The sequence below is a fragment of the Cydia strobilella genome, chromosome 19 (assembly GCF_947568885.1).
Source record: "Cydia strobilella chromosome 19, ilCydStro3.1, whole genome shotgun sequence".
Lineage (NCBI taxonomy): Eukaryota > Metazoa > Arthropoda > Insecta > Lepidoptera > Tortricidae > Cydia > Cydia strobilella.
This window is the reverse complement of record NC_086059.1, coordinates 10,004,674-10,030,213: the sequence shown is the minus strand read 5'-3', so window position 1 is coordinate 10,030,213 and position 25,540 is coordinate 10,004,674. Positions and strand designations below refer to the sequence as shown.

General features: G+C 36.9%; 1 protein-coding gene across 2 annotated transcripts; it reads right to left on the bottom strand.

Moving 5' to 3' along the window:
• Positions 1 to 370: 370 nt before the first annotated feature.
• LOC134750380 (clavesin-1-like) lies at positions 371 to 25,540 on the bottom strand. 2 transcript variants are annotated; one of them, XM_063685541.1, is made up of 7 exons: positions 25,389 to 25,540; positions 12,995 to 13,113; positions 10,026 to 10,217; positions 4,341 to 4,418; positions 3,600 to 3,774; positions 1,385 to 2,633; positions 371 to 907 (listed from the first exon to the last, which is right to left on the bottom strand). In XM_063685541.1, the coding sequence occupies exons 2-6, from the start codon at positions 13,084 to 13,086 to the stop codon at positions 2,274 to 2,276; spliced, it is 897 nt and encodes a 298-aa protein (XP_063541611.1). In that variant the 5' UTR covers positions 13,087 to 13,113; positions 25,389 to 25,540; the 3' UTR covers positions 371 to 907; positions 1,385 to 2,273. The 2 variants fall into 2 exon arrangements, with proteins under 2 accessions (XP_063541611.1, XP_063541612.1); XM_063685542.1 differs by having other exon boundaries at positions 12,995 to 13,110; positions 25,389 to 25,525.

Sequence of the window (25,540 nt, the reverse complement as noted above, 5' to 3'; positions counted from 1 at the left end):
GTGAATTATTTTTTATTTAATCTTTGGAACTATGACTTAAGGGTCCCCGGCAAGCTCGGTTCTCCATACAAACGTAGTTCCACTCTCATTTTAAAACGACTAGCTAGATTGCTCTAAAACTTTATACTTATAATAGGATAAGGTAAACTAATTACAGACCTAGAATATACCTCATGTCATTGTATGTGCAAAGTTTCATTACAATCCAACACGTAGTTTCAAAATGAGAGCGGAACTACGTTTGTATGGGACGGTGAAATTCGGCCGAGCTTGCCGGGGACTCTTAAGGCACAGAGTTTATAAGACAAGAATAAGGATTATTTTCACGGCAAAAGTAAAAAATTGGGACATGGTACAGGATCAAAACACATTTATTGACTATTATTTTATTTACAAATACATGTATGTATTAACGATGATTTGGTTTGTTCAATAACATGATATATTTTTTTCTAAAAATGTAAAACTTCTTTAAACATTAAACTTTATAATTGGCAACATTTGAAAATATAAAAAAAACAGGTTATATAAATATAAGTGCGTACGCGGTGTTAAGGGAGCCAGTGTAATTTTTAAAAGAATGTTTTTATTTTTTAAATTCCGCGTAGAGTATAATAAGACAGTTGAAAAGTTGACTATGATATAATGTTAAATAACAATTCATTTAAAACCACTACAAAAATATCAATGAGTTTAAAGCTCAAATACATTCTATTACTTACAAAACGTGAAATCCCTTCATATGGAGAGATTATAGTGACATTTATTTATAATATAAGCGTAGTATAAAACTTAGCTTAACAGAATACATCTACACTATAATGATATGTACAACAATGATAATAGGATTTATATTTAATAAAAGTAGGTATGGTAACTTTTAAACAGGACGCCAAAATGTTATATTCTTTAACACGTTCACGGACAGTCCGTCGGGAGACGTAAAAGGAGGCCCTCGAAGCAGATGATTTTTACTTTGACAAAACCGCAATCCCGGTCACAGACGCCGTTGTCATAGGATTATAATGAAGTCACTTGACTTATCTTATGCAGTTTTAGGCACACCACAAGGTTCTCTGGTGTCACAGCAAAATCCTCAGTGACTTATTACATACTTACCGACTTTATGCATCACCACCACCAGTATAGGGGCATTACGCATGCTGTGGCACGACACGGCTGAGAACGTTACGGCTATAGACGAGATGGCGTATCACAAGCCTCTTCAATGTATGAAGATGTATACATACTGTGCTGTCAATATGTGGTACAACTTTTATAGAAAATGCGATGTGGCAGTCTGTCCATAGACCGGAAAACATCTTGTATGGGACTTACCTGTGCCACGTCACGCAGTTTCGAGAATGGCGCTGTGCCCGTGAACGTGTTAATATACCTAACCTGAATTTGCTAATCAATCGATTCAAAATAAGATTGATATTTGTCAACAACACAATGCAGACAGTACCTAACCTATGAAATGAGGGCCTTATGAGAAACGGTATAAAGCAAAATACTTCCTGAGGATTAACAAATGATGTGTGTTTATTTGTCATACAAAGATTTCAAAATTAATTATAAGGACCTCAGTTCAACAGGTTTAAATTATAAGGTTCACATGTAACTTTTTAATTATCTCATAAAATAACTTTCACAACGTTACACCAACATTTAAAAGATCTAATAGAGAGTTTCTAAAAAAATAGATTTATTAAGTGTAAAATATTGAGCAATAGTCCAAGCTCGAGAGAAGGAAAAATCCTACGTACATATTGGCAACTTACCTACAAGTAGAAAACAACAAGATAAAACCCTGTTACGTAATTCGGTGAGGGGTGCCAATTCCAGTCACGGACTTATGAAAATAAATAATGGTCCAAATAAAACTAATTCGCAGATACTCAGTCGTTCTCATGTTGCATGGGGACGTTCTTAACTCTGTTAAACTTTTCATATATTTAGTGTGGTTTAACGGAGATTAAGAAACAAAATAAGAAACAGATTTAGTTTTCTGTTTGGTTCAAAATAACAGTGCTTCTAAGTTTTGACAGGAAGATATGTAAATTAACTGGTAACATTTTCTTGACGGATTGATAAGGAGCAACATAGCTATAACAGATCTAAAAACCATTTTGAATGCCAATGTTATTGTAATTGTAAATAATTTGAGAAGACAGTGTACCAGAAGACCAAACGAGTGAAAAAGGCAAGTCAGCACCATAAAAAATTTAATAGTTATAAGAGGTCAGGTCCCTAAAATCACGTACGCAGCATCAGTCGATGTCTAGACTTTTGAAACTGCTGGTCAAGCTGGCGAACAAGCCTTTACTAGGCTTCTTGATTCTCTTCTTCTCGTCAACCTTAAACATCTCCGTCTCTATAAGCCAGTCTCTGTAAGTATCCTCCATGTTCTTGCGTTGTTCGGCGTGAAAGTCTTTGACGGGGGGAAGGGGGCCGCCGTAGTCTTCCGGTAGGAGTTCCTTGTCCACAACGGCGGCGGGGCCCTCGGAGCAGAAGTTGAGCAGGTTGAGCAGGTTTGAGTGGATGAGAGGCTTCACTAGACACATCACCTGGTTGATGAACGAGACTGTATGCACCACGTGGATCTTTTTCAGACGACACGGGTGCGCGGTCTGAAAGCACAAGAAAAAAGTTAAAGAATCACTAAGCACTGCTTTGACAATAGGAACCTATATAAACATGATTAACAAAATAAAATTAAAAATAAGGAATAGATCTTTTCATCCGTACTGTACTTTTTATTATAAGTCTGTACATCAGCCATTATCAAGACCATTCGAATAAGTCCAGACTCGATTAGTTATACTGTTCCTATGGTCATCTTCGGTCCCCACCAACAGACAAGCTTGAATATATCATACAATTACAATGTCACCGAAGTTACTTCAGTTCTCGTATACCGCGGATCCGCGTACGAGGAATTGAAAAAAAACTCGCGGCACACGAGAGGTTAAGTGCCAATATCATAAACTTTGATTAACTTACATTCGAACAGATGTTTGTAATTCACATTTCGATGACGGCGACCCCAAATAAACATTATGGACGTTGTCTAGCGTGAGTTCTAATGTGGCTGGCCAGGCCGAACTTGCTCTTAAATACTCTATTGCACGCGTGACAATAAAGTTGGCCAGCTGCGTTGAACGTGTACACGTGGGAGCGCTTAAGTCTCTCTTTCCGTAACTGGCGTTTTATGTCTAAGCTTGTTAGGCGTCTATCTTCAAACATTTTGACACCGTTATGGATGGTAGAACGCCAAAATGACCTTCTTCTAGCAAGCTCCTCCCAACGCTCAGGGTCGATGGCGCAGGGCTCAGATGCCGTTCGAGCACGCCCTTTTAGCACAGGTGCTGACCACCGTGCTTCCGTTTACCCACCGCCAACTCAGAGTAGAGAACAGATTTAGGGAAGCGGTAGCATCCATTCGAAGAATGTGCCCACACCATTTAAGCTGCCGCTGCATTAGTATGGCCTCCATGCCATACATTTCGGAACGACGCAGGAGTAGCAGGACCTCAGAGTTGGGAACATGGTCCTGCCACTTGATCCTGAATATAGTATTCACAACTTGAACTAACCTGAATGTAAACCATGAACGCCCGCAGCGCCGGCAACGTGACCCTCGTGAGGTGTCCGAGACTGCAGCCCTTCATGTCGAAGATGACGATGTACCCGTCGGAGAGCCGGTCCTCGGAAAGCTTCACGTCATTGAACATGCAAAACACCCGTACGGCGTCCGCGAAGTTCAGCTTGCTGAAAACAATACGTATTTTGTTAATATAAATGTATTATGATACGCTTTTATCGCTGACTGTACTTTTCTTTCAACAGTCAACTAATTAATACTCATCGAGAAAATTCAGACAAACCCAAACACAATGAAGTTGCGTTGTTCTATGAAGCCTCCTTAAGGCCACCTCCGATCTCCATCATTAGATTAACTCAATCGTACCATAATATGGCATTGTCATTGTCTTCTACCATACATATAGGTCCACTGCAAAATTTATGAGAAATCACAATTAAATATAAATCAAAATGAGCAGGACACGTAAAGTATGGAGTGCCACAGCCTGCCACAGGGGTGCATGTCTACCACACTGGGACCCTTGTTATTCTTGATTTACATCAGTGACATTGTGAGAATGTAGCCCGCAGCTTATTTTTTTACCGAAGACAGCACAGTTTTTATAGAACTTGGTAGGTACTTATTTACTACGAAAGAAGATGATTTTACTGTTAAAGACATAATAAGTTGGCTATAGACATCAATAATTTATAGACTAGTAATGAAAAAGTAATAAAAATGTGTTGCATACCTATAATCGAAGTCCGACAGCCGGTAGAGCAGCACGTGGTAGCCCTCGGATGTCTTGTTCGGGAGGCCGATCATGTGGCTGTAACAGGAAAGATTCACTTAAGTTCAACTGAATTCATTATTTTAGTGCTTACACTAAAACTGTGTGTGTTCTAGTACAAACTGAGGAAACACGCCCGATTACTAAGATTACGATACCGATACCGAAATTACCGAATAGCCTAAAATTATGACGGTACAAGTAATAAAACCTAACTCTGCACATTAAGACATTTACGCTTTACTATCAAACTTCAGACTCAACAACTGCTCATTCTCTTCTAAAATGGGTTAATCTAGACTAGTAGTTGTAGCTTGCCTTGGACCGTGTATCGTCACTTGTTTTAAGTATGTGATTTTTTTTCGTTTGCCAATAATCTCCTCTATACGTCTATTTTCCCTGTATTAATATTGCCTTCATATTATTATTCTGACAGTATATGCTGCACTGTAGCACTTAGGTACTATCATAATACAATCATAATTAAATAAGTATTTGTCTATTTTTAGGCATATGGAGGAGAAAGGAATATTGGACACGAGGCGTTATAAAAAGTGAGTGTGCAACTTAGACAAAAACAGTTTTTTTTTTCAAATTGACTATCATTCATGTATAAATATAATTTCTGTCATTGACCAGCTCGGATAACAGCACTAACCGGTTTTCTTACGTGATAATTGTTATTTGTCATGAGGTTTGGTCTAGCGATAGTGGTGATGCGTTTAGCTTCGGCACTTATTTATCGACGAAGCCGTTATGAATGTATTCGGAAAACGAAATCCTATTTAACTGTAATAGAATCAAGCCGATTCATATTACCAACAATATCTTTATAAAGCTGACTGAGATACATTCATAAATATCCATAGCTCCCTATAAGAACATTTCGGAAGAAAATTTTCTATTTCCAACATGAAATTTTTCGATTATTCTTTTGAAATTTTCCTGAAATTTTCGAGAACTTTTCGGAAACTTTTCGTAAATTGCACATCTGTGGTCCCACTGTTGGGTACTGTCTTTTTAAGCTATGACAAGGCTGATTAACACATAGGTACCTAATTCTCAATCTGACCGGACAATTGGCATTTTTCATATTGTTCAAAATTGTCAATTTTATGATTTCTTAAATCTTGTTCTAATGTAACAGAACAGCTTCAGAACATCTTTTTGTAACTCCAAACTTTCTACCAGTAATTGTCTCGGTATTTCAGTTGTTAGGTAAACAGATTATGCGGTGAATTTCACTTATACACTTAAAAACGTGCAGTAATCAGTTGTTAGGTAACGGCCGCATACTAACCCGTATTCTGACATAACCACGCATTTTCTCAACATTAATGTAAGGACGATTGTGAGTGGTAATTCAAATGTACATACAACTTTTTTTAAACTATGCCGATGTTGCCGATTCAACAGGCTTGCCCACTTGATAATATTGCGGACAAGGTAGGACACGAAGCTAAGAAAGACCTAGAGAATAAGAATATAGACCCAACGACGACCCGGAACAGATACAACTGGAGAAAATTGATTAGGAGAGCCGACCCCAAATAAAAATGGGATAAGGCCTGAGGAAGAAGAAGAAGTAGGACACGAAGCGCGACTGATCAATAAAATTTAATATGTTTATTGCGGGAACTATCAATGTCAAGTTATCAAGGTAGAAGACCCTCGAATGCGCACGGTTTTTATGTTTTTTGTCGTGAAAATAAATTAATCAACTTGGTGTGGTCTTCATCATTAGACACAAATCATTTGGCTCTGAAATTAAGGTCCCTTTGCTCAGTCAATCCTGTTCGAATTTGATATTGAGCCACTGGAATTATTATATAAACAAACACAATTTGTTTTTGGACTGCACAATACACGTTGCATGTTTACAGTTACGTCACTTATCTACGAATCGTCAAATAAGAATGAAGCGGACTCGAGTGGCCCTGGCCTTAGGCTAGCAGAGGTTATTAGCCGCGCTACCTTGAGGAACATTCAATTGTTATAAAAATCAGATGATGAATTTTTATTTATCCCAGTGCAGAGTGCAGATGCCAGAGAGCTCAGCTTAATATAAAAATTAATATCATATTTATACTTAAAATCTAAATGCATCTCCTTGTCGGAGCGGAGTGTGAACTGTGCTTTGATGAGCACGTCATAATGATAATACATCCAATATCCGCTTTTATAATCCTACTTAAAGATACTAACTATATTTTAGAATGAAGTTTTCAGAGTACCAAGTACCAACCAAACAACCGATGTGTTATAAGATTATTTAACTTAACACTTCAGCTTCATTTTGCCTTAAAAGTAACTTGATCGAATATATTCTTAACGTTCAATTCAAAAATTTAATCTCCGCTCAGGTAGTTTTTTATTTACACTTGACTTGCATGACTTAAAGTTCTTTTCTTCAGGGAAGGCACGTCCGAACGCACGAGATGTAATTGACGTGATTACTATACCGTTCCGTAATCATTACAGCCATAATTCGGACCGCAATGACAGTGTCGACGCTCCATTACGAACACTAAGTGCAACAGAAAGCCCATCCTCTTAAGGGTCAGTTGCACCAACTAATCAACGTCACGCAGCAGAGACCTTTGAAACTTCCCATACAATAAACTTTAGCGAACGCTTTAATGGTGACACAGTTTGGTCATTGGTTTGGTGCAACATTCACTGGGTGCAAGTCAACCGACCGTAAGTTTTCTTAAGTAGCCCATTATTGCCCTCATAAGCCAATTAGCGCTATCTCAAATCAAATTTGACTGCAAACATATACTTTAAATTCTTTATCTGAAAATTTAATTTTCAGTCATTTGTTTTTGAGATAACGCTATTCGGCGTAGGAGGGCAGCATAGCCTATTCCTGAAATCCTGGTTTCTAACTAAAACTCAGAGGCCCCAATATCAAATCCGATGGCATGGTCTTTTAGGAAAAAAAATTATGCACTGCCACCATGGCACTACGGGTCTGGCCTGTAGATATTTAATGCCTCCTTAAAAAATAATGTCAACAGAAAAGTGATCAATTACGATCATATTTAACACGCGCCTATTCCTCGAATTATATCGCTGAACTGAACGAAACCTTAATTCGACAACGCCCAAAATACTGGATATAATCTTTGACCCTGTTTTTGCATTTTTTCCACAAGAGTTATCACAACCATTGAGCTCCGTCCTCGGAGCGGATTAAGAAGGAAATCAAGACCTTCCGTATTTTGTGTCGATTTAAGAGTAAAAATAAAAAAGCAAGCGTAGCAATAATTCACCAATAAATAAAGTCACTGAGTGTAATCGCGTACAGATGATTCAATTAGTTAGTAGTGTACGTCGCAATATGCCGAAATTAACGGAATCCAAAAACACACCCCGTATCGCAGACGTAAACCAAACAGTATTTGAATTGGTGCAGTGCGTGTCAAGTGCACTTGGCCTTGCCATAACAATGAACAAAATATTTTTGCATTAGTAAATTGAGTATTTATATAACAGGACAGGGTTCTCACAGAAACCTAGCCCTTTCAGATGTGAGGCGTAGATAGCAAGGCGGGATCGATATCATCATATCAGCTATCAGTATTAAACGTTAGATCAATAAAGAACTGCCATATCAGATGTACCGTTAAAGCCTAGGCGACTTTGATGGAGTAAATAATGATGATGTATTATTGTAATAACTAGTAACAGGGATTTTCCACTCAATAGTTAATGCACATTAAATACCTACTTTAATTATGGTCTCTTCTGGCTGTTCATTTAATCGAGAAAAGATATACATACCTAGCAGCTATAGTATAGCTGCTATACTATAGTAGATTGTGTTACAAGGGAACAAAATAACATATTTACGGCGAGGGCGTACATTGAATCCTAAACGAAGCGAAGGATTATATAATAGAATCCCGAGAGTAACGAGGGATTCTAAAGTAGAATCCTGAGCGTAGTGAGGGATTCAAGTGTATTACGCCTAAGATGGGAATAATTTTGCTACCATGTGACACATACTGCTTTTCACATCACCTATGAGGTAGGTGATGTTTAAAGATATTATTTAAGCTAAAAAAATAATGTGCAAAAAATTATTTAAATAGTGTCCAAGAACAGAAAAGTGTTACTTTGATCCCTCCTAGCAGGGAAGAAAAACCACTTTTTCGAATTGGTGATGTGAAAAATATGATTCTGGCTAGTTGCAAGACGACATTTAGGTAATATTTTCATAAGATAGTAATTTAATTTGTTCTTAGAATACATCTAGGTACCCGTGTATTCTGTCGTCATTCCCGTTTAGTCATTTTCTTGGTGACTTACTAGCCCGTCCTTTATATAATTAATGATCATTTACGAACATCGTTTTATTTAATTGAATTAAAGGAAGAAGTGAAGCCATATTCAGCTATTTGACCATCTCCCTTGAAGATGTTTACCGTTTCCTAACATTGTTCCTTAAAACCAATTAAAATTCTGATTATGCAATATTTTTCTTCAAATTATTTGATGAGATTTTACTCAATGCAAACGAGTAAAATCTCATCAAATAATTTGAAGAAAAATATTTAAATATTATAAGGGCAATTAGTGGAGGCGCTTAACAAATGCAGAAGTGATATACCTATTATTAGCGAGATCATATCCTATGTCCGGATGGAGTCTGAACCGGGAGCTGAGCCAAATTTTACTCCATTAGTGCACTGGAACTCAATTAAGTCCCCCCTCCCCCTCCTCACCCACGCGCTTCACACTCATCAAAATCCAATTTTATGAAACCACTAGTCACACCACACATATAGCCTAACAATTTATTGGTGTTGATGCTACGAGCAAACAAGCAAGGATCCCTATTTTATCTTACTTAAAAGTATGATATGATATTTATATTTACCTGTTGTGCTAGGTACGAGCGTGGTATTAGCAGTATTTCAGGTATTATTATGATCGTATGGCTTTATTAAAAAACCGGCCAAGTGCGAGTCGGACTCGCGCACCGAGGGTTCCGTACATTACACAATTTAAACAATGTTTTTTTATTACGATTTATGACGTATTAAAAAAAGCTACTTACTAGATCTCGTTCAAACCACTTTTCGGTGGAAGTTTGCATGGTTAACTTCTTGGTGGAAGTGTTTTGTTGCCAGAAATTGGCGAAAGCGCATTTGTCGTATGGGCGCATGAATGTGTAAGAGACTGAAGGTGCGAAGTTCGCGTCCTTTGGCGTAGCTCAAGCGTAGCTTTATTTAGCGTTCATAAGCGCATTGTAATATGCCTACTTGAATAATAAACTATCTTTATCTTTATCTTTGATTTGGTAATAAAACCGTCACGACTAGGAAAGCCACAATTGTCATAAAACGTTCACATATCCATTCGCAATTGAGGAGGTTGTGCTACTTGTGCTATTAGTGAGTGACGTCATATAATACTCGTAAGTTGCATGACATGCGGCGTCCTGCGGCTAACGTAATTAACATGGCAAACGCTTGCCGCAAGATGATTTGAAAAATCAGATTGATCGGATAAAAAAATCTACGAAAATTGCGTTAAGTACGTAATATTTGAACGCCCCCTTAAGAGTAGTCACACCGCACAAAGGTCGCAAGTTCGAGTCTTGCCCGAGTTGGTGCTCATAATATAAAAAACACGTACGCAATATCCAATATCTGTTGGTTCCTAGGCGAGAGCGGGTCGCGGTTGCTGAAGAGATCGGGCGTGTTGGTGCGGTGTGTAAAGTAGTACTCGATGGTCTCCTTGGTCTCCTTGACCTTGTAGTAGTTGGAGTGCAGGAACAGCACGATGTACTCGTCGGAGATGTATGGCAGGTGCGGCTGGCTCTTTACCCTGGGAAACAAGCATGGACAGTGTTTAAAACTAATATTATTTTTGAAGGTTTGATACAAACGCAAAAAGAGAAGTTTTACGAGTTTAGCCGTGGTTTAGCCTTTGTATATGTCTTTCTTATCGTGAATATCTCTCAAACATAAATGAATCGATTTGTGTTTTTTTTTTATTCTCGTATTAATAATATTCGTATCGGTCCGGAAAAACCGCAGTAATGAACTGCGGTTTTTCCGGACTTTTAGCTTAGCAGTGCGGGCAGGGAGTTTCTGGATAAACAACAACCTAAGTGGTGAAGATGGAAATATTGTCGCGTAGAGCGATGGCGGAAAGAAGCGGCAGGAATTTGGATCAGTGGGTTGTTAGAGTAGCTAGGCACTTTATTGCATCCAGGTAGGTACATATTTCGCATTTATATCTGACCCAAAGTGCAGCCCTTAAAGTGACTGATCCACGCTCAATGCAAACGTTACGCATCGATATTGTAATTTTTTATTTATTTAATCATAATATTACGTTTATATGCCGACTAGAGTTCTCCAGTTTTTGGTTTGGGTAAATAAGGCGCTAATTAAATTTATTACCCTCCTTCTATTATGAGATTTATGACTCAGTCGTGATTCGCTGTCAAACATTTTTGTTATTATTAACCGCCTTCAAAAAAAGGTTTTCAGTTTGAACCGTATGTTTGTATGTATGTATGTTTGCGATTATCTCAAGTTTGCTGAACCGATTTTGATGTGCTTTTTAGAAAAATGCCTGTTACATTCTGGATTTTCTGGTGGTTTTAGTATACATGGATGGTTTGAAAAACCAATTTTACTCGTTAGGTGGCGCTGTTATCGGTATACCTATCGTCAAATTTGATTTGCTGAAACCGATTTAGATGAAATTTCTTGTTTAGATGAAATAGTGGGACTTGGGTGTGGGAGTGGAAGTGGGAGTTGGAGTCGGACTGGGAGTGGGAATGTCTAGGCAAACTAAATCTTAGTTACAATAATACGATACGACGAAACATAATACCTATAAATTTTAAAGTGGAAAAATTACTGACTTAGGTGAGACTCCCAAGGCCAACTAGCCAAGCCAAGGCAGTAATTTTTCCACTTTTAAATTTATTCTTAGCTTATCAGCATCATTCGCAGACGTTTCTATGCTTGCTAAAAATTCATTTATAATTACCTAACAACATTTAGGTACAAATCGTTTAGCACCAAAACGTCAAAGTTTCATCGCGAATAGCCCAAAACTAAAATGAAGAGCACTAAGAGAACTATAAACAAACTAATATTTTAGCCAAAAATCATCAATAAATGAAGTACCTATCACTAAAAGGTAAAAAATTAAATGAAATATTTAAAAAAGAATAAAAAAATTAAATAAAAATCAACTGTCACTAAAAAGTAAAAAATTAAATTTAATAGGTCACTAAAAAATATAAAAATAATAATAAAAAACCGGCCAAGTGCGAGTTATATAATAGCGGCAACAGAAATACATCATCTGTGAAAATTTCAACTGTCTATCTATAACGGTTCATGAGATACGACCTGGTGACAGACGAGCGGAGGCTTAGTAATAGGGTCCCGTTTTTACCCTTTGGGTACGGAACCCTAAAAATGACCCGACGCGCGTGTATTGTGCCGTGAGCGTATGTCCTGAGCGCAGCTTGACAACGTCAAATATTGTAATGCCGTGCAAGCATACCTACCCATGTAGGTACAAAATTTTATATTAAAGATTTTCTGTTAATAATAAAAACTTTTAGTAAACTTTAACTAACAACAATAATGTTTTTATTAGCGGGATATTGTGTATTGGGTAATATTCAAAGCTGCAGGCGAGATATATTTATGCAAATGTGGTAACTGTCAGTTATTACGTGTTAGAAGTATCAGTAACATTATAGACCCTTTTTAAGTCAAATATGTACTTAAAGCTTTGTCTATACTGCATATATATCATCATCATCATCATCATCATCATCTTGTCAGCCGATAGACGACCACTGCTGGACATATATATATATATATATATATATATATATTGCATCGCTGGCTCTAGGTTAAAAAGCTGAATTCTGCGTGTAGGTAGGGTAAAGAAATAATTGTGTCGTATGTAGGTGCGTAATTACTTCACGGTCCAATTCATGCTGAAATCAATAACATTCAACTAATTGTGTTGTGTAAATTGGTGCAGTGGATGCGTTGCAATGCTTCCTTCGATTCACTGTCTAAAATTTCCTATTTGCTGAAAATAGGATATTGTTATGAAACATTCTACCATGTTCAATCTTTACATGCTCAACGGAGCCGCGCCGTTTTCTCGCCTAAATAGTATTTATTTTTAAGTTTATAAAATGCATACCTATATATGATAGTCTGTAAGGTACATATTTGTAATTAAATTCATATAATTTATTTCGGAAACATCACTAATACTAAACACTACTAATACTAATACTAACACTAATTACTAAGGTAATGTAAACTTCAGGTTTTTTTTTTCTTCTATATCAATCCTCTGTATTAGTGCGACAGAGAGACATTAGCGACTCGTTCGTTACGGCGCAATCGATTGACATCTTGGGTAGACCCCCTGATCTGTGAGAAAGGTTGTTCAACCATACTTATAACTGTGTCATTGCCCCTTTTACCATCAAAGACGTCAAATGACGCGCGTGGCTACGAGTATCAATACGAGTATCAACCTCCGTGCGTTCCGACAAGGTTAGGAGTGGGAGTGGCGTTCGCGGGTTAATTCAATGGTAAAGTACTCACCACTCTCTGATCTGCTGTATCTCCTCCTCGTACTCCAGGGGCAGCGACTTCAGCCCCTGCATGAAGGGGTGAGAGTACTTGGTCGCCGCCATCTTGAAAGCGTACCCTCACGCCACCTTCTGTAACAAATATCATTCTTTATTGCACACAAATTAATAACAGATTCATTCAAATTTACAATGTAAATAAAGGTAGCAACAGAGGGCTTTCTTCCAAACAACCTAAGGGTAGGAGGATATTAAAAACAAAAGTACAACAATAAAAAGAATAAGAACAACAAAAACAATATAACCGCATAACATAAGAAGAACAAGAGACCCCTTATGACAAAGTGTTTGTACGAGTAAGCGATCTTTGTAATTTACATGTAATAAATGCAAATAAACAAATTATACCTTAATGCTTTCGAATATTCAATTAATAAATCAACTAGGTAGGTATATTTTCTGGTGATATTAAATGAGAATAAATTACTCATCGACTAATTACAATACAATGCAAAAGCAGAAAATAAATATAACTAGGTACAAAGAAACATACCGAGTAGGTACAAATCATAAATACGGAATGCGGTATTATCGCTGAAGAGTTCTCTATTCCAGACAACCTTCAGGTAGTGGAAAAATGAAACCAAAACTTAATCTTTCCTTCCTATATTACATAGTCTTTCTACGATGTTGCCTCTTCATCATTTAGAGCTATGATGATACCTAAACATTATTTTGGCGTTTAAAATGTACACTTTTTGAAATTTAGTTTTGAACTTAGCTGGGTACTTGTCTATCTAATCTAAAGAAAGGTCTTTCGAAATAACATATTTATAGCAGGGATTTTGTGTCGTATCATAAATATCATAATGTAAATTTGCAAACCGGGCAAATTACTTTTATAGCCATTTTAATACTTGACTGGTTCGCGTCTCACGAAGCAAATGACCATAAACAAAAGTAGGACAGATTGAAGGATCTCAGCATCACGTAACTTGGCTCACATTACTCAATAACAGGATACATTATCAGAGAAAGGCACGAGAAAGTATAAACAAAGCGGTTTCCTGCTCGTAAATTCAGTATTAGGTACGGGCAGTCTTAAAACCATTACTTATACAAAATTGAATCTTATCCCAAGGACATAAGTCTTTAGATTTGATAATTGACTTATTAAATTAAATATACCTACTAGGTAGTAGGTACCTCCTAAATTGTGAGTGATACCTTAAACAAACAAAATGTTTGCAAACAGCAGTGACCCAATTTGAATAGCTCTCCATGATTTTGATTTGAGAACATATATTGAGTAGATATCTCTAAGTATCACATAAGCTGAAATGTTTGACAAAGGCAAGTTATAGTAAAAAAACCGTTTCTGAATTTTGGTAAAATTTAGCTTGGGCATGATTTCCCCCATCGTGGATTATCTATTCTTAATTTCTATGAACCTGGCCGCCGCGTGATTCAAAGTTTCGATGGCAACAACGGGTGCGATCAACATAACTTATGTTCTGCATGATTGTGCCCATTAAGTGCGTCCTTAAACTAAATCTCACAAGAAATCGATTAGGCTTGTTCCTAAGTCCTTGGATAGCGTCCTGTTCGCCGAGGAAATGCACAATTTCGCACTAAACATTATTCCCTCCTAACATAAATTAGGAGTAACGCAGAAACATCCGATTTTCCGGTTGTTCGACAGATAATATTGTTTGACTGACTAGTGAAAATTGCAAGGATTTTTTTGGTAGGTATCGTAGTAGTTTAGATTGATTAAGTTCAAGGAGTGGCTTAATTATTTTCACCTTTTGGTCGTCAAGAATACTCGTCTTCGTGAGTAATCAACTAATCATCCCCACTGCCCCACGACAGCTATACCTAGCGGCTCATTATCAATCTCATCATACAAGAAAAATTGGCAGTCAGATTTGAATTCGTTTTAAAATCTAACGAAACAAAAGGTAAGGTAATTTGTACTACGTAGTCAAGAAATAAACTTTGCTTAGGTCTAGGTACCTACACCCCTGACATTGGAAGCTGAGTGACGTTTTATATCTTGATTCCCTTAGAGTAGAGATATTAACAAACGCTTATAGAAAACGCCAAAGAAACTTAAATCATGTACCTATTGTATAGGTATTTCGTTGCATCTATACACCAGCCCCTTTCGAGAGACTCTTGACAAAGGGGAAATGTAATAAGCTATATAGATTTTGTGAAAACACAAATTCTTAAAAACTCATAAAATCTAGTTGTAAGACTGTCTATACAGTCATTTTACGTGTAAATGTACAGCTAATATGTGCCAACGCGTATTCGGTGCCATAAGGTTAACTATTACAATAAAGAATGTCATGACTCGGCTGGCCTACCTTGCATTGTGCATAATTTTACCTACAACTCATAATTGCATATTGCAGCTTTATTGTTACTTAGCTGTTTTTCATAGTCACTAGTGTTAATAAGGTGCTGCAGTTTTGTAGTAGGAAGTAATTGATGAATTACGGATCTAAAAATAAATGTCTATAGGAATTTGTCATTGTATTAAATTACTTACAATACAAGTGCGAAAAATAGGCAATTCGCAACGAGTGGCGATAAATTAAAACACGACCGAAGGGTGTTATGAATTTCGAGTAGATAAATTAAGTTTTTTCTTATTGTGCTACCATAGTTCGATATACCTAGTTACTTACTTTGTTTCATGTTCATGGTAACTAGCGCAGTCGAGTTAAAATAATAATAAAATACAAGAAATGTCAAGGGATATTAACGTTATTTAACTATTTACCACTTTACTCAAAGCTGGCTTTCCCGACTTCTTTTAACTCAACTATTCTGCGATAAAAATAAGATTAAGAGAGGTGATTGTAAACCATTTATTGGTTCAGCGTTTGTCATGTTCATACATCAGAATTGTAGTTAGGTAGTAGTTTATCTCCGTTTATAGCATCCTTGCTTTAAACCCATTTTTATAGGCACTCTAAAGTTTTCCTTGTTTAGGTTAACAAAGGCAAATGAAACTCGCTAAATTTCCGTGTTGCGTACACTCGTGCGCAATAACTGGTCGGGAATCGTTTGCCGAATTCAGAGTGGGTTACCGCGGCGGCGGAGCGGAACACATGCACTGTTCACTGTAACTTTTTTCACGAATTAGGACAAGTACAGTCGAAGACATTTATTTTGGAATGATATTCCGATTAAAAGTAGCTGCACCTTCGTTAACATCCACTCGGAACGGCACTCTACAACATGCCAAAGCCCATAGCTTCTTCGGACACAATAATTTTGCAGTCTCCAAGCCATGATGTAGAAAATCATATTATTTTACGCCGGATACACGGCACACTTGATCAGGGCATTACATGTACAAGGTGGTCTAACAATGCAAAAAAAATGCTGACGATCATCATCATCAATCATCGATCATCAACACGGGCCGGTTCACAAGACTTATGACGTCCGAGGTAACGAGAAGGATGAGCGACGAGGTAGGTTTTGTGGCTCATGGAAATAGACATATTCAAGTCCACATACTCCTCTCCTGGCAGCCCTCTGCCCTCTACCTAATCTGAGGGTGGTCTATATTCAATGTCCGTCCGTGCAGGTCTCCGTCAGGTCTTTGCCCAATAACAAGTTCAACCTGACGACGGAAAGATGTATCAGTTTACTTTCAGCTTACCGATAAAGATAACTATGGCGTCCTAGCGGCGATAAAGACAGATGGGACATTTCTTCCCGCGACGGAACACTTATATTATTGATACTATCTGTATCTCTATTATGTCATGACTGTCTATAATTCAACTGATCCAGGGTCTGGTCTCTGCTTTTGATTGACCTCTGAGGCCTCAGCTTTCGCATAGTGAAATTCACGAGGTGGATCTGTGATCTGTGATCCATAAAGTGTCAACGAGAGTACAGCAATAATAACATTAATAATTATACTTGTTGAGTTATAGACAGAGTGATACTACATTGCGAACTACTTAGAAAAAATTTAAAAGTGGAAAAATTACTGCCTTGGGTGAGACTTGAACTTTTTTTTCCACTTTTAAATTTATTCTAAGCAATAGCATCGATCGCAGACGTTTCTGCTTGTTAAAAATTAATACTTAGAAAAAATTCCAAGTATTACTGTAAGAGGGCTATTTTTTTTTTTTCAATTAACCTTTTATAAAATAAAACTCTGAAAAAGGTTTATATCGCGTATATTGAATTTATAATACATCGCGTATATTGTTTTTATTTGTGGGATGTATTATAAATTCAATATACGCGATATAATCCGTTTTCATAGTTTTATTTCATGAGTAACTATCGCGGTAACCGAAGACAATATAACCTTTTATAATTTATTTTATATCTACTGACTGAATTCTTTTCGTTTACTTATTAAATAAATTCATGAAATTGTTTTGTTGACAATTACCATTCAATTAACCTTTTATAAAATAAAACTATGAAAACGGATTATATCGCGTATATTGAATTTATAATACATCGCGTATATTGTATTTATTTGTGGGATGTATTATAAATTCAATATACGCGATATAATCCGTTTTCATAGTTTTATTTCATGAGTAACTATCGCGGTAACCGAAGACAATATAACCTTTTATAATTTATTTTATATCTACTGACTGAATTCTTTTCGTTTACTTATTAAATAAATTCAGTCACCATACCAGTCTGCTTTAAAACATCAATTATTCGCCTCATATCATCTTTTTTAACCGTAATAACAATTCAGATACGCTTAAGATTAGTTCGAAAGGCAACAAATATATAGTTATCACTTCATCTGATCATAAAGAAAAATCTTAATAGTCGTTTTTTGTACTTGCTTTTTTGTTAACGTTTCCAGCTTCGTTGTTACATCTGCTAGGCTACACAGTTGAAGTCAAATATATGTTTACATTTTTCGTCTTCAAGTGCACAAGAGTAAATCTTTAACGTCGGCGTACTCTTGCACCGCCACTGTCACATTCTCGTTGCCATTTGTAAGTAGGTTAGTAAATCATACTCCGTTTGATTAACGACTCATCCGCACTGTACTATTGTACAATTGAGATCGGCCTTTAGCGGGTTTATTTGCAGCCGCGTAATGATCTGACATAACTCGCTTTCTACGAGAAAGCGCAACCTGCGCGCGCGCCGGTACCTCAACAACGACAAGTGGTCAATCAAGTCTATAGATAAACGCGCATTCATATGGGTCAAAGGCAAAGCATTCTACGACTGACGACAGTATATCTCTTTTCTATCAATAGTGATGATGTTTAGTATAATGATAGTGACAATATTTTTATGGCTAATTTTAAAAATATAGTAACGTGATGCCCGGTACACATACTGGGACAACGTAGATCAATGTAAGACAGTAGGTAAGGGACGCAGCCATACGGTGGAAGGAGATAGCAATATCACCACTACCTCCCTAACGCATAACTGGGTAAAGTAATAATTTCTCCGTATGAGACGATTGAGGGTGTAAAATAAAATAAAATATGCACTTTTGTGTATTTCGATTTCTATGCAAAACGTATGCTTAGTAAAAAACCTTAAAATGCCATTGAAATAGGTTAAATTCCTAAGTTGCAGGACAAATTTGCAAATATTCTGATTATTTTGTACCAAAGTAGCCCGTAAGTAGCAGTTACGGTAACTTTATTATTTATAACGACGGGACTTAATCGCGTATAATAAGTTTTAAATTTACCTCCGACGTTTCGAGGACGGCGTTGTCCCCGTGGTCTCGGAGAAGACTGGCTAAAGTTGACATCAACATCTTCTAGGCGCGCGAGTTTTTCGAACTGCCCGCACTTGGTCTTGTTTATCTTTGTTTGTTTGTTATGTTTTTGCTTGTTTGTTTGGCGATTAAGTCCAGTAAAAAAATAGTTAAAATCGTGAAAGTTTAAATCAGTGTGTTACAGTAACTTTATCTTCATTTGGCATACGTTCCAATATTTTAACTACCTTGACTTTTACTATCAAATGGTTGTAAATTCTAGTTAACTGTCCTTTTGTTTATACAATCGCAACGACACTTGTACTCTTACCACAAGTTTAAAATTTACATAATCGCTAGCGATTGCGTAAACTCACAATGCATCTCCCTCGTGCTAACATTAATGCAGGCGAGATGCACTGCGTTTGAAATTTAATTGACGCAGTCGCTAGCGTTTAAGGCCACGTAAAACTCATGGTGAGGGGAGTTCTTAGTCTGTGGTAATTTTGGTTGCTTCAATCTTAATAATGTTATTTTCAATTTGGTTCAAGGGCACATTGGGCCTTGAATCAATGGTTTCCAAATTATGATATATCTACCTCTAGTCGGTACATAATTAAGTACGTGAGGTTGAAATAAACTTTGCAAGGTTCTTTAGGTAAAACGCCCCAAAACTCACATCGAATCTATTATTTATGTAGGGCGACAGAGAAGTAAGTATGTAAGAAAAAGACATGCGGCGCCGTCCCAAACGAATAGGATAAGGGTAAGCGAATCATATAATAGGTACAAACATATTTAGGTGTTCAAAAATCACTAAATAATTGTAAAAAAATACACGAATGATTTCTATAATTTTTCATCATTTCCATTTCCATTCTAATCCACACGACATATTCAAAACTCCTACCAATTTTAATAAATTGTTAGGTTTAGACAAACCGTAGGCGTAGGGGCCCCTTGTGCCTTGTGTCTTCCGAAACTGTCAAATTTTTGTTCTAACTGACAGGGTGATATCGTCCGGCGGACTGATAATCAGTCGGCCCCTTTAAGCAGATGCAAACCAGCCGGGGCCCGAACATATAACTTGAGCACAACAATCCGCTTTTTTGCGAAGAGCCAGCAAATCCAGAATTACCTACGCCTAATCGTCCAAAACCGTAATCGCCTGATGTCCATTCAACCGCATCTTAGTTCTAAAATTGAAGTCGCTGCGTGACTCCACTCACGCGCCGCGCCAACGTTACATCAGGTTACGCGATCGGCGGGGATAATTATCATAATGACCACGATACGAAGATGGTTCTAACTGTTCTAACTAGATACTGACATATCAACTGCTAAATTTCGTTCAGCTCCGATTTTATTATATAAAACATAACATGCAAATAAATATGAACCGGTTTACGAACCACAGGTTTGCCTTTCGGCAATTGACCGGTAATTGATGAGTCAACTGATGGTATGAGCAACAACATGGCCTAAGATGGAGCTTACTGGTTATAAATAGTTTGGAAAACTAATTCTCTTAGTATAAATAAATATTAGGGGACATCTTACACAGATCAATCTAGTCCCAAACTAAGCAAAGCTTGTACTATGGGTGCTAGGCGACATTAATATACATACATACTTATATAAATAAAGTAAGTAAGTAAGTAAACACTTTATTGTACGAAAAAAAAGGAATATTGGTTACATCAGATAAAACATGGATAAAACATAAATGTGTACAAAGGCGAACTTATCCCTAAGAGGGATCGCTTCCAGTTAACCTATACATAAAGGAGTAATAAAAGAAGGCTACTGTACTTTACTGTACTGTACTACTTAGCTGGAAAATGTAGGCGCGAAAGGTCAATCTTCGAAAATGCCATTTGACAATATGGTTTGCCAGACTATAATACCAGCACATTTATTGTCTTACTTTGATCAAAAATAAGTGAAAATATAGCAGAAATCACACTAAAAAGGAGTTCATTTATTAAGATACCTTGAAGACTAAAGATTCTTGCTTTCAAAATTATAACAACATACAAAATAAAAAAACCGGATAAGTGCGAGTCGGACTCGCCCACCGAGGGTTCCGTACTTTTTAGTATTTGTTGTTATAGCGGCAACAGAAATACATCATCTGTGAAAAGTTCAACTGCCTAGCTATCAGAGTTTATGAGATACAGCCTGGTGACAGACAGACAGACTGACAGACAGACGGACAGAGGAGTCAACCATAACTAGTGACTGTAAGCTGTAGAATTTGCGAAGCCCCATGGCTCGTCATTTTAAATAATTCCCGAAAACCGAATACCTAAACAAAAAAATTATATTTAGGTAATTCTTGATAATCACATAATTTCACGAGAATCGGTTAAGAAATGCGACTCGTAGTCCTCTAACCATACTAATACGAAAACATTTTTGTCCAAGCTGAAACGGAGACCTTCGCTAACACTCGGTCAAAAATAACTACTACATTCTCATTAAAATATGCCTACAAAAACATCAAATAATCCAATGAGATAGCAATAATTTATTGCGGCTCTTGTTCGAAGCGAAAGCGTTTTCTGATGAATGAGTGAGTGATCGATCTCAATAAATCTGCCTCCAGTGGGTCACCGGGCGTACCTTATCATCGGCACAGATTCCGACCTAGCCGTGTACGGACTGTCATCGATAGCGAGCGCAGGCGACGCGATTCTAGGACTGACCAGTGTATTGTGAATTGTGACCTTGGGATCCAAACAATTAATATTTTTTGCACGACTAGCACGAGCTTGATGAATAAAGTGAATATCAGTATCAAATCAATAACATATTTTTGATACGAAACAACACAAGGATTACAGATATGTAGTGCATAATCGTTTTCCCTTTGTATTTTCTCGGAAACGTTCGTATTTTCAAGTTACTTCAATCAACCTCAGTACTTTTTGTACCGAGACTGACTGAAATAGCAAGACACGTTCGTACGTTTCCGTGAAAATAATTATGCATTACACCTGTAAGTACCTCTTTTACAGTGACGTCCTAAGCAACTCTCGAATGCAGTGAATGTTATAGACTGAAAAAAGTGTATAATTAACATCAGTACTATCAGCAGTTTTAAATTAGCCTAATACGAGTAGGTACCTATCAATATGAAACAAGTAAAAAATCCTGCTTGAATATCTGATATTGCTGCAGAAGACTTTGATGCCACTATTTGGAAAAATGTCTAGACATGGGTTGTCGGTAACATTTTTGGAAAGCTACAAAATAAAACTGATTTCCTAAATATTACTGTTTTTGACATTATCAAAACTTTCAGTGGTAGTCTCGCATATTGGTCTACTCTCTTAGGCTTTTGGTAATTACAAATTTGCCATTTTCGGCGTTGTAATGATTTAGGCCCATGAAAATGTTGCTGTAATTAATTACATTCAATAGCTAGTTGCGTCTATCAGCGATTTCAATTTCAAGATATAACCCGTTGACGCATCTATACGCCCGCCCTTGGTAACTTACTAGAATGGCACACCTGTATTGAGTATGAACTGTTATGATAAATACAACCGGTTCTGTTCGACCGATTTCAGCCTAAAGATTTGTTAAGCTTATACATGTTGCCTAGTTAGACTTTTAAAATATTTTTATTTTATTTAACCAAGAACTTCTTGAGTTACTGGCTGATTGCGTAAAGTACTTAGTTAATTTTTGCTAGGACTCATGACAGAAGGAATGAAGTAATTCCATCACCATCAGTGTCGCTTGTGACGGCTTATTAAATATAAGCAATAATCATCAGCGATAAAATGTTATAATACGTTATTATGATGTGTTGTGTTACTGTTTGAGGACCTGTCTGGCCTAGTGGGTAGTGACCCTGCCTATGAAGTCGATAGTTGATGGTCCCAGGTTTAAATCCTGGTAAGGGCATTTATTTCTGTAATGAGCACGAATATTTGTTCCCGAGTCATGGGTGTTTTCTTTGTATTTAAGTATTTATAAATATTTATATATCATATACATCGTTGTCTACAACACAAGCCTTATTGCAGAGCTTACTGTGGGGCTTAGTCAATTTGTGTAACAACGTCTTACAATATTTATTTATTTATAATACAATCGGCTTCCAGAGATCAAATCGTGCACACGATCATTTAAGAATCGCTCTTTTGTTGTCTAAACTTGATTCATACGATACCGCATATATTTATAGATATTGAACAGTTTGTTTTGCTAGCACATGCAAATGATGACATTATCCGGTGAGCAACTGGTGATAGTTTCGTGACAACTGATAGTTTCGCCTATGTAACTGCCCTAACTTGCGGACACTGTCGCGTGTGCTTGCTTAGTGCTTACACTTCTTGCCAAAGGGCCAACGTTTCCGGCTAACTGATCCTGATACAAACTAGGCGTCTTATTTGAAAAGAAAATTGAATACCAACATAAACTATTCGCATTGGTGCAGTTTATTCGAAGTTGGATTAAAAAACAAAATGAGAGGGGCGAGATGCACTGCGGGTCGTATCAAATCCTCATCATTTGCAATAACAAATCATGACCAAGTTGAGATTTTTAAACTAAATATGAACAGGCCTCTTGGCGACAGACTATTCACGACGAACCTCAAGACAGATTACGATAAGGGTTGGGATGTGGGATGTCTCGAGAGAGCAACATTTTGTGCCCAACGCAGTTATTGTTGAGATTCTTGGGGGAGGACTTGTCTACGAAATGACGACTTTTGGCTGACATGATGATTAGGTTGTTAATTTTATATAAGATATAGTTTAGGTTCCTATAGTAGGTGGTACATTATTACACTACTTTTTATGTAAAAACTAAACGTAATAAAAAACCCTTAACAACATTTAAAAGTTATTTTTAAGTGAATACCATACTTTTTAAAATAATAGTACATTACATTACAATTTCCTTTTAAAAGACACGATTGGGCTTTCTATCATTAAATGAGTGTGTGCGTGTGTGCGTTCAACTTCTCTCTTAGTTTTACTTATTTTAATGGCGGTGCATAATTGTGTAGATATTTTTGAACCGGACTATACAATCTACGCTCGGCCGAGCTTGTGGGCCACTGCCCGGACAAAATGCATGTTATTGTCGGTTTTTCTACTTTCCTGTTTCACAATTTTGAACGTGGACTGCATTTAATTCAGTCAAATTATATTATTAACAAACAGATGGGAACACATTCACATCTCCTATCCATATGTAGGTAGCATCGTTACACTGTTAGGTCAACTGACCACTCGTCGCACTCGTAGACCAGCAGCGGTATCATGGTTGGTCATAGGTAAATATCAAATATAATAAATGACCTGACTAACTTTAATAAAGCGGTTTATGAAGTCCGGATATAAGTAGGTGCAATTTTTTTATCCAGTACCACTAGGACGAAGACGCAGGAAAAGCTAGTCCTAAAATGTATATTCAGGTAATTCCGACCCATAATTCCATCATACATCATATTAGTCCATTTTTAGGGTTCCGTACCCAAAGGGTAAAAACAGGACCCTATTACTAAGACTCCGTCTATCCGTCTGTCACCAGGCTGTATCTCATGAACCGTGATAGCTAGACAGTTGAAATTTTTACAGATGATGTATTTCTGTTGCCGCTATAACAACAAATACTAAAAACAGAATAATATAAATATTTAAATGGGGCTCCCATACAACAAACATGATTTTTTTGCTGTTTTTTCCGTAATGGTAGGGAACTCTTCGTGCGCGAGTCCGACTCGCACTTGGCCGGTTTTTGAACTTATCCGACATTCTGAACTTGTCGGAATTACCCGAATACTACACGCATTTCTTAATTAAATTTTTCATAACACTTAAATTCGAAAAGTATGAAAATGCATTTTCTCAGGTTAATTATAAACAAAATTGTGTAAAAATTATTCCTTTGGGCATATTTATAGCACTTATTACAATGTAAATTCATAATTTTCATAAAGGTTATGCACATTATGCATAGGTAGGTTTACTTGTTTAATAATTATGTATTTGGTTTGGCTATTTTATTTATAAAGTTACATAACTTAGTAAGAGGTTCATTAAAATCATAAAAGTAAATTAGACCTATTAAAATTATGTTTTGAATGATCACACGTAAGAATGACACGCATATGGGCAGATGAAGTGTCTAAAAACTTAAATAAACGTACATTATTACGAAAGTCGCATCATTCATTCAGTTTGCTTACTTTCTCACCGTTAAGAATTAAGATGACACGCGAGGTAACTAATACTACATATTTACTATACTCTACCATATACAGCTGAGCATTTCTTCTCACACTTAGTATAATATTAATTCACTTTTAATTAATTTTAATCATTAAACAGGAGATTTTATGAAATGCTAAAAAATTAAGTGTACTGATTACTGTAACCTAGATTAATTAGCCTTTATGCATATGCGGAGACGAAATAAATTGAGTTACGGTATGTTGAATGAATAGACGGGTTCAATTATCAATCGACCTCCCTGCATTTGAAACAGGACAGGAGTTGACAGGACGCTCTTGCAAAATTAACGGCATCGGCATTTCGCTTACGTGACTAAATTCTATAAAGACGCTACGACGTCTTTTAACAGCTATAATTACAACTTAAACAATTAGTTCTATTGCTCAATTAAAAAAAGTAAACAAAACACTTACCGTGTCTATGAAAATCCTTAGGTCAATTAAATCACGTATAAACGCGCGAATCGGGCGTGAGTGCACTCGTAAGGAACCTTTAGGAGGCTGGTGCGTGTGTACACACTGGCACACAACCCGCGACTGGCCACTCGAACCTTGTACAACTTGTG

What these genes read in the sequence shown, in the direction of transcription:
- LOC134750380 (XM_063685541.1), bottom strand. Translation starts at nt 13,086, where the DNA reads ATGGCGGCGACCAAGTACTCTCACCCCTTCATGCAGGGGCTGAAGTCG. An exon ending in ATACAGCAGATCAGAGAGTG is followed by an intron (nt 10,218 to 12,994) that starts GTGAGTACTTTA and finishes CTTGTTTCCCAG; the next exon opens with GGTAAAGAGCCAGCCGCACC. An exon ending in CGTTCATGGTTTACATTCAG is followed by an intron (nt 2,634 to 3,599) that starts GTTAGTTCAAGT and finishes TTGTGCTTTCAG; the next exon opens with ACCGCGCACCCGTGTCGTCT.